Raw genomic sequence first — 10,800 nt, 5'->3', positions numbered from 1 at the left:
TGGAGAAACATGATTCATTCAGCTGACCCAAAATTTGCACGAGACCTTGATGATGAAGATTAATACAATATGTCAAAGCATTTCACAGTAGTCACCAAAGTTTATAACATGTCCGAAAGATACCTAAATCTCAAAACTAAGAAATTGCAAAATGCTCACTACCTTTCCAATTACTTTGCTGTGATTTTTGGTTGTCTGCAATAATAGGTTATATGGTAGGTCAGATCTCACCCAGATAGATCTGCTTGTCACTACTACAGGAACCAATAATAGGTTCATTGGGATGGAAAGCCGACTCATTTACAGAACCAGTGTGACCAGGGAGCATATACAATATGCGTCGAGAAGTTGTATCCCAAATGTAGACCATCCGATCTGCACTACCCGCAGTAACCTTGCTTCCATCAGAAGACCAACTACACTTCAACAAATTCTTCTCAAAGTTGTGTTGGTGCCCTGTAAATATCTTAACACAACGATTCTGTGGGGCATATGGGCGTAAATCCCAAATGCGGAGAGAACAATCCATGGCATTGGTTAAGAGATATGAGCCATCAGGACTCAACTGCATACCCGTGATTGTGTCTGAATGGCCCTGAAGAGTCATGGAAACCTCATTTCGGCGTAGATCCCATACTTTTACATCATTGTCTATCCCACCACTGAATATCTTATCTGATGCATCAGAGAAGCTGACGGCTGTGATTTGATATTTATCTGGAAATGTTTGGATGGCACCTCTTTGACGTAGATCCCATAGTTTCGCAGTCCCATCGTCAGATCCGCTGACGACAAGAGGTGGACCTCTCCTGGAGGGGCAGCACGAGTTCACAAAAGACGAGTGTTCTACCATCTTTTTTATCTGTTTCCCTGTTTCAACATCCCACGCCCTAAGAGTCTTGTCAGGACTGGCTGATATAATTTGGGAACCATCGGTGGTCCATTGAAGATCCAAGACTGCGTTCTTATGCCCTTTTAAAACCATGAAGTTTTTGCAATCACCGTGAACATTCCATAGGAATATTTCCCTGTCATGAGACCCAGATGCAATAACCGTCCCAGATGGATTAAACTTCATGGTATATATCGCACTTTGGTGACCAGTTAGCAAGATAATTGGTGATTCCAAACTTGACATCCGCTGTTTTCCAGTTGGTCCAGGTGCTTGAGGAGCACTATATGGAACTGTGGACCATTCCATTGGTCTAGGACCCCCAGCAGCCAAAGCGTTCTCCCCAAATCTCGAAATAGGTTCCATACTGAAATCTTTTCCAACAAGAGGGTGTCCAACTTCTTTCAGCTTGGATCCTGAAATGGATATTAGAAACGGAAATTAGCACAGCAAGTCAAAACCAAACAAATAGAGAGCTCCAAAGTTTTGCTTCCCTCCAAAAAAAAAAAAAAACCCAAAAATGCCCACCAGTGTGCTGCCTAACATCCAGAAAGAAACATCACAAATAAGAAACTGAACACTGTATCATTCCATATTTGTGTTCTAGAGTTATGACTTGAAGTTAAATCCAAACCATGCTTCCCCTGAACACCCTAAAGACTTCCCAGAATAGCAAAAAATGCTTGTCAGGCAAATGCTTTATCTAGTGCGGCTTTAATAAGGGTAAACCTCTATCCTTTTTGTGCCTTCTTCAAAAGCTCATGTCAGACCTAGGGCATCATTTAGTTAAACCTATTTATTTCAATATTTGTGTGGTAGAATTGGTTGTGAAAGCAATCATTATTGGAGAATCCGAGGTTTCTGCTGACTTAACCGAAAATTTTGTCTTTACTAATTACTATACACCTACACAATATCGCGTACTAGTGGACCTTTGAGTCAAAACTCAAATCTTTGGAAGAAGGTATGGAAAATTGAAGCCCACCTAGAGCCTGCATTTTTCTTTGGAAATGCATTACGAACCAAATCCCAGTGAGTTCACTTATTGACTCAATACTCCACTTGGATGACACAAAATGCTTCTTTAGCAAAGAAAAAAAGAAGAAATTCCAGAATCTGGACCACCACCTTATGATAAGATACAGTTTATTGAGGGCTATTTCGTTGGGCATCTTGATCAGGTAGAAGAGTCCGGAGGACTATAGCATCAGTCTCGCTCATTGGTTCCAAGAAATAATTCAACTAAACTACAGAGTTTTAAGAAAACACCAAACTGTCTTGGGCTGAGAATTATCACTTCAGCTAAAATCTGGGATACCAAAAAACAGTATGGGGAGCAAAACTTTCAAGGAGTTCAGAGGGACCCTCTTTGAGGAACTCTTGTTTAAGTGGGATCTCATTAGTTCAGATTGAGTTGTTCTTTGTTTCTTTGTTCTTCTCCTTTGGTAGGTTGTATAGCTAGGTGGCCTCCTACCCTTCTCTATTTTATCAAATAAATTATCCTTTTACCTATCAAAAAAGCAAAAAAACACAGTCCAGGTAGTCAGGGAAATCAGCAATATGGACAAATTCAATAAACCCAAAACTGGTCTAGTTCCACAAAAAAAGGCTCATCAAAGCTAGGCCTGCTCACAATCTGGATTGATTAAAATAAATGTTGAAGTGGGGGGAAGGGGGCAATCAGAAGTTCATGGAGCCTCCAGCTTTGTCTAATTGCAGTTGCAGGCACTTTCAGTCTAGACCTTACCTCAGAAGCGGAAGTTCACACTCTCTAGAGTCGAACCATAATCTTGAGAACAAAATAATGAAAAGAGGTACGCTAAACATCAACTTTTTTTTCTGTCCTAGAAAGATCCCCTGCTATCTCAACACTCTTTTTACTGTAGATATAGTAAAAAGAGGAGGTCAAGGTAACCTCTAGCTATTACAGAAGGTCAAAGATAGAGACAACAAAGAAAGTGAAGAAACAAAAGCAAGAAGCAAGAAACAAAACAAGAACAACATTATATGCAATATCGACAAACCCCTATGCTTCAATTCTATAAACCGAATTCCATCCAGACAGAAGGTCTTCGAAGAAAATTTCCTTGAAAACCTTGCCCCAGAAGAATATGAACCTGAGAATAATTTCATGCAATGAATGCTCGCTCCCCTCAAAATTGATATTCCTTTCTTTTCAGATACCATAGCATACAACAAATGGAATTAACCTCCCAAAAATCATGCTGACATTAGCAAAAGGATACCCAAGAGACTGCCAACCATCGAATACGGAAGATTCTGGTTTCTCTTGACACTTGCTACCATACATAATATCTTTGTTTTTGTCTTGTAACCAGAAAATTTTAAACTCTACATTGTATCTAGAGAAGCAAATAAACATTCTCACAAGATTGATAAATGGGCAGCTCGAACAAAATCCTCTTTGGTACACCAGTTTTCATATTTCTAGATAATTAAAAGTACAACAGAACCTAACCTCAGGCACAATGTACCCAACCCAAGCTACTGATCTCTAAGACCAGCCCAATCAGCTTAGTTTGGGCTGGTTGGGCTGGTTGGGCTGGATGACATGAAAAAGAATAATGGTCAGAACACAAATGTACAAATGACAATAAATGAAAAAACAAATAAGACAATTGTTGTCAGAGCCAAAATATGGTACATGCATCAAAAAATACATGTATCAACTATCAAGAAAATCCCAGGTCCCACAACATACTAGGGTAGAATGCAGACACAGAACACCCAAAAAGATGTCAACCCATCCTGGGCCAAGTCAAAGGATATTGGAATAACCCTTTTATGTGTAAAAAAGTAATAATGTCCAAGAGGAACCGTGAAACCTTTGAGCATAGACACCCTTATGCCAAAGGCACTTGCAATTACATTGCCTCTAGGCATACAAACATCGGAAAAAAAATCCAGTAATATCGGCTGCCCAGATTAGCATCCAATACAGAAAACATTATCCAGCCACCAAACATGAATTTCCTCGTGGAAACAAAGTTAGTAAATATATATATTTTTTCAAAAAAAAAAAGTAGAGAAAAGGTAAAAAAAACGTAATAAACATGTCAAAAGGACAAAGGAGGCAATCAGGAACAGTGCTGCACTCCCAAACATACAAGTTTTTTACATGATGACTAATTAGGAAGCATCAGAAAAGTAGGCTCCTCAAGGCCCATGACCTTGATGTGATATAACTAACAGGGTTTGTCTAAAGATAAATGGAAGTTGTGATATCTATAAAATGTTGGCACAACCCCAAGTGGCGCACACATCTTTTCAACTAATGTTTCTTCTCCTGTCCTACATACATCCTACTTTTGCTATCAACTAGCTAGATCATTCAAGGGTCGATTGGCTTTTTTTGTTGCAGCCCATTTCAAGAGAGTGGTTGGGTTCAGAAACTGAGAAAAAGGATAGTGTAACCGAGTAGTATAAAGTCAATCAAACTTGTACTACTAGAAGTCAAAAATCAGACAGCAGTACCAAAACTTCCGCCTACATTCTCCAGTGCTGTCTATGGAGAAAACGTGGCCAAATTTTATGGGCCTCCAATTTCCTAGCTCAGAAACAAGAGTTAAGAGTGAACCACCTAGAGGTTCTAGGGAGTTAGAAACTTGGAAGGCCATCAGAAAACTAGATCAGGCATGGTGAACTATCTAGGAACAAATAGTCAAAAGACAATGATATAGAATTTGAGCTCCCAAGAATAATATAAGCATAGGGAACAATCAGGAATGCAAAGTGGAGTAGGAAAAAATCAAGAGCTTTACTGAGAAGCCCTAGAATCTTGTCATCCAATGGATGGGAATACATGGTCATTGTGATACTTAATCAACAACTTGGCCCTTTGGCCCCATCACTATTAGCACAGTTTGATCCAACAAACCAGTAAGCCCTCAGAAGAGGCAATGCAAGTCCTTCACTTGGGTCTCTCTCACTTGATCATAGACAAAAAAAAAAACCACCTGGCTATGCTAACTTGATCTCAGGAGCAACAACCAATGTTGTCAAAATTGAATCAGTTTGTAAAATCACTAAGGGTGGAATTAGATCAAACACATAGATGGTAGAACTCAAAAGGTTTTTCATAATAAATTGATAAAAACATGTATAATACCCGAAAAAAACAGAATACGCCTTAAATCTTCCATATTACATCATATAGAAGAAAATCTGGGTTTTCCCATAGTCTATCTCTATAGTGTATGTAGTGAACCACTAAACATTGGCATGTATATCAAAATACTTTTCAGAAAAATAAACAACAAAGTCACAAGAAAAAAGAAACCAAGGTCTTTCGTATTCCGTGTCCACAGCTTCAACAATTTATCATAACTTATTTACAAAAAAATCTACATCATCGAAAAAATAGGCGTCTCAAAAACTATTAACTGTAATTTTCAAAAGCAAAAAAAAAAAAAAAAGTAGCCATATTTCCATCTATCAAGAATGTCGTTGATCTCATTGTATCTTGTAGGGTTTCTTCAATTGTACAATATTTTCCTAACTTCTATTACAAATTTTCTGTATGTAAAGAAGGTAGATGAGTAACATCTTTTGATTAGCAAGAAGAAAAGAAAGTTAAAAATTATATTAGTTTAAAAGGTTATAATATTTAAAAGGGCAAATTAATGAAATGCATCCCCATAAAAAATTCAATGTGTAATTATATAAGCTGAAAAGGTTTTTATACATGTCAGGAGTACACTAACACATTGCATCACCACCATCAATCTTAAGAAACTTGAATTCTACGGTTTATTTTAAATCTTATAATTCTTGACTTTAGGAATTATTTTTTTTTTTTTTGTAATACGATTCACAGACGAATCATTCATACCTAAATAAGTTCAACACCATAGGATTCAGTTCATTTTGGTACAATTTTTTGGACTCTATGGTTCAAATTATGAATACTAGGACTTCAACACACTGATAATAACTATTGGTATGTTAACTTGGCATGCCTCCAAGCTTACACGTTACACCAAGAAAGGTAATGCCCTTCCCTTGGGTCATGCTGGCTTGGTCACGAGAAATAGCCCGAACAGGCTGGGCAAACTTTATCTAAAGAGGGTAACACCACATAAGCCATGCTTACTAGATCATGGTGTAGTTTCAACTCCTTACTAGCTATGCCACTTGAGAGGGCTTGTTCCAACTTTAGACCAACTCAAGGTCAGTTCTTAACTTCTTCTCTTTTTGTGATAAGTAAGGTCAGTTCTTAACTTGGTAGCTTTAACCTTTAATTAGTTAAGATTCTCTTTTCGTGGATTGCCATGTATCACGGTTCTAGTCTGAATGTTGTTCGGGTAGTTGTCAACCTTCTGAATTGGTTATCATGGATCCATAATTAATAATTATAATTAACTTGATTTTTTTGGTTTCTGTTTGGTAATCCTTGTTGGTCATCTCGGCCACTTTCTAAGGGGCAGAAAAAGAAATAATTGTAACTTGGTCCCGGGCATGTACCATTAGACCTACAATGATAGGCCATACAATCACTATTCATAATGTCATTATTGTTACGCCGACCACCAGGCCGTGAGGCTTTCCCAAGGGAAATTTGCTTTTACTGATATAAAAAAAATAAAAATAAAAAAATTATCATCATGCGCAACATCCAAATCCAAATATCAAAGTGTATTTCAATTCAATAGATGATCCAAACTCAATACACAACAAACTATATGATTCACAGCTCTATTTTATATACAACATAATTTCTTTACGTTGGTGCAATAGTTCATTTATTCATCCCATAGTATCACCATGCATTAAACATTCAATCAAATTACAAGAGAGTATTTCATCTCAACAAATACAATCATAAGGCTATATTTCGAAAAAACTAAACTATTAGTAGTAAACAAAAGAAATCATTCATTCCATCTACAATCTGCAGTTGACCTTCTCAATTAGTTGGTTATCTCTTGTCACCTCAATTGGGAGGCAATTTATGACCTTTGAGTTTCAAATTGTATCTTTGCTTCTTTTTTTCTTTTCTTTTCTTTTTTTTTTTTTTTTTTTTGATAAGTAAAACATTTTCTTCTTTTATTTCTTCCCAATCCTCCCGTTTGAACTCAACTTAAAATAATATACGCATTCCTAATTTCCTTCTTAATGTGATGGTATCTGATGTGTGTTGTTATGAACAGTTTCACTTGTGTTTCAAATGGGGAGAAGGTCTTGTCAGAATAAGAAAGCATGTCTTCATAATCCCAAAAATGTGTCCAACAGCATGCCTCAATGATGACTAATCCTTAAAAAACTTATAAATTTCTGGCACTCACCAACTCTATGATTTTCACACAAAAAAACTCCACTTCCACTCCTCAATTCCTAACAAAACATTACACACAAAATCTAGTAAGTACAGTTTTCAGCCCACACTAGATAGCTTAGATTTCGCATCTATTTCTGCCATGGTTCCAAAAGCTGTCTGAGTCAACTCGGTATCGGTCATGAACTAGACAAGACAAAAAATACTCTGACCCTTGTTTTCTCCTTCTCCCTCTTATCTAGTTCTTTTTATTCTTATTCGCATTTGTCTTCCGTCTGCATTCTGGTTCAAAGATTTTTGAAGAAACTCCTATCTCGTCCAAGATGTCTTGCCAAATCATCTCAATATCTTTCATGAACAAGATGAGATGAAAACCAAGTTTGAAAACCATGATTTTCGCTGTTCAGCAAGCTTGGCTTGAGAGACCAATTGCTTATAAGGAAGTTTTTCAGATCATCTCTGGAATGAGTGGAAACTAAGCACCATATCCATATAGATTCTCGCCTGGATGCCTCGATCTTGATCAAGTTTTAAAACCAGGTTCTCCACCCAAAAGACGGATTGGGAGTTTAAAATGTACACACACAAAAAAAGCAGGAAAAAAAAAAACTAATTTCTCAATGATCAGTAAAAAAACCCTAATTTCATGCCAACAATCATCCCCAATTACATTATTAAGTTCTAAAATCATGTTCTCACCCACAGGCCACAGAAGGTCTTATTTGAAGTTAAAACAATGAATAAAAAACGCAGAAAAAAAAAACCCTAATTTCATGCCAACAATCATCAACAGTTTTACATATTAGTTTGTAAGTATCACTCCAGTAGATATTCTTTAAATGAATTAGGGTTTCTGGGAAATTAAAAATAGCTAAAGTTTCTCTGAGAAACAATTTTTGGTTCTATGAGAATCAAATCGAAATAGTTCTTCGAAGTAAATCAGAAAGAAAGAAGAAATATAGACGAAAGTACCTCAAATCAGAAAGAACGAATCGAAGAGCTGCCAAACGAGCTTCTTTCCAGCTCCCTAGTATAGCTTCTCTTTTTCGCTTTGATGAGAGTGTAGAAGCTTTGTATCTCATATGATTTGCACGTGACAGAGTGACACAACAATACACATGAGTCAAGTGGTATTAAACTCGGTATTCCAGGGAGGTGCCGAGTTGACTCGTTCAAATCATCTATTTTTTACCTAGATAAACCATTTAACTCGTTTATAATGATTTTAGTAAAATATATTTTATGAAAAAAATTAAAAGTTCTTAAGTAAAAATGGTGGATTCATGGTTTCAAAACTCGTTCGAGATTGAGATGTATTGCCCGAGTTGTTTTGGTATCAGGCATGGACGATGGACGAACAAGTCAATTTTTCGGACGAGATTTAAATCCCCACGTTCATTTTTCAAAATTTTGAAAAAGAGGACTCAGTATCTGACATGAACAAGACAAGATGTGAAACCAAGTTTTAAAACCATTGGTGCATTAGAAGATGCTCACTCACAAGATCATACTTTAATGTAAAAATATACATTTAAAAATTAATTATATTTATCAAAAAATAAAATGGGCTTACCTTAATTGCTAGGTTGGTTTGACACGCTGTAAAGAAACTTTGAAGTAGTGGGTTCACTTTCAGCTTATCTCTATTATTATAATGAGAGAAGGGCAAGTAGAAGTGGTTCAATGCAAAAAATTTGAGTGGTCATAAATGCCCGCACTTTCATATTTGAATTTAATATAATCGATGTCATTTTATTAACTTGGTTGATAATTTCAAAAGGTCGAACAAGTCATGTCAAATCTTGAATGAGTCAATATGAAGGATAATTTACATGGGATATTTCACTCATTCATGAACGATACAAGTCATCTCGATCTCGAATGATTTTTAAAATTATGGATGGGGATCAAATCAAGATCAAGTCCAATCGGGATCAATACCAGATGGACCCCGATCCCTTTTTCTCAGAAACTTGATCTATTATTTACCCATTAATATTTGTCTCATGTGTTACAAGTGCCAAAAATTGCCCTCAACCAATCTCAGTTAGGAATAATCGAAGGATGAGATGTTTAGTTTTCAGGGTACCTAGTGGTGAGTCTTTTTTTTTACATGTTTCTTTATGGTATTTATATATTGATGATCGAGACCATTTACATTCAATATGATGGGAATGACTATGAATTTTTTTTATTTTTCATCTTTTTTTCATTGACGATGACTTTTTTCTATGTTTAGATACTAATCTTTATATTAATAAGTTTATTGCATAGACCCTCTTTTTTTAATATTAATGTATGTGCTTAATTATATGATGCCATCCTACATCTCGTATGGACGTTTAATTCAAAATCAATGCAATACTAATGGCTAGTTAGATGAATTCAGACAACAAGACTATTACCCCCAAATCGGTTGGGATACAAATACTATTGATCGAAAACTTGTAAACAATATTTTGTTATTGGGTACAGTTATGGGGTCTCAGCATTATTTCAATACACATTTTTTTGGGAAAGCCTCGAAACTTAGAATAGATTTTGTATGTCATATCCTCGAGGGAAAGTCAAATAGCTGCTATGGGTAATTTGAAATCAAAAACTTATTTATTTAACTAGAAACCTATGTGAAATGTTAGAAGAGAGGAATCTAATAGAAGTGCAAAACAATATTTCAGACTAGAACAAGTTATAATGTTTCTCTTAACTTTATACACAATCACAGATATAAGAGTTATAGAGATTTAATAGTTTCATAAGCTCGCCTCATAAGATAAATAAAATCTTTCATTTAGTGTTGACGTTGAATGTCAATTTTTCAATTTCCTTTATTGTCCATTCAAACCTCAATAAAGTCCCAATATATATTTGAATCAACCAACAAATTCGACCATTTTTTGAGGTATTTAACACTCATCTCTTTGTTCATTTATATTTAGTAATTCATACAGTTGATCTTTTTTATATTTGTTTAATTATTATAATACGAAGGACTGCACCGAGGAGATTGACATGACACATTATTGCATATGTCTCATTAGATCGACAAATATGGTTTCAAGGATACAAAGGCCTAATACAAAATGTTATGATCACAAATTTGTCTTAACATGTTATCTACATACATTTTAATTGGTTGTGAGAGATCAACAAATGATTTGAATATGTTCCTTAATACCATCCACAAACCTTCAATTAGATTTTCACACCATCTTCTAAGTCAGTATCGAATATTAAAACATATGTAATTTGATTTATTTAAATGAGGCGCTTTTATGTTTTATATTTAATGGACAAATGGTTTTTGGTTGATGGTGGATATCTGTTGATAGAATGGTTCTTCTCAAGTTATGTACTAATTTATTTGGTTTTTAATATTTTTAGGAAAAATAAAAAATAAATATTTTTATTTATTAAAAGTTATTCTTAAATTCATTACAATTTTGTTTAACTCATTTGAGTCTACTTGCTAATTTTTTAGTTGAATCAATTTGATGGACGTTAAGTCGAAATTTTAAATTATATTTTAATTATTTAAAAGTATTTATATATTTTAATAAATCTACTATACATAGACCAAATCAGTTTGATGGTGATGATCACTATACTCATC

At 35.2% G+C, this 10,800-nt stretch overlaps 1 protein-coding gene across 1 annotated transcript; it reads right to left on the bottom strand.

Annotated features, from left to right (window-relative positions):
• LOC147382156 (Transducin/WD40 repeat-like superfamily protein) lies at positions 1 to 8,263 on the bottom strand. Its single transcript, XM_086427974.1, has 2 exons — positions 8,160 to 8,263; positions 1 to 1,308 (listed from the first exon to the last, which is right to left on the bottom strand). Exon 2 carries the CDS (start codon positions 1,256 to 1,258, stop codon positions 221 to 223), a length of 1,038 nt encoding a protein of 345 aa, XP_086284100.1. The 5' UTR covers positions 1,259 to 1,308; positions 8,160 to 8,263; the 3' UTR covers positions 1 to 220.
• Between the last annotated feature and the right edge of the window lie 2,537 nt (positions 8,264 to 10,800).

Source organism: Akebia trifoliata, chromosome 16, assembly GCF_017979445.1.
Source record: "Akebia trifoliata isolate Shusen 1 chromosome 16, ASM1797944v1, whole genome shotgun sequence".
Taxonomy (NCBI): Eukaryota; Viridiplantae; Streptophyta; class Magnoliopsida; order Ranunculales; family Lardizabalaceae; genus Akebia; species Akebia trifoliata.
This window is presented reverse-complemented; position numbering and strand designations above follow the sequence as displayed.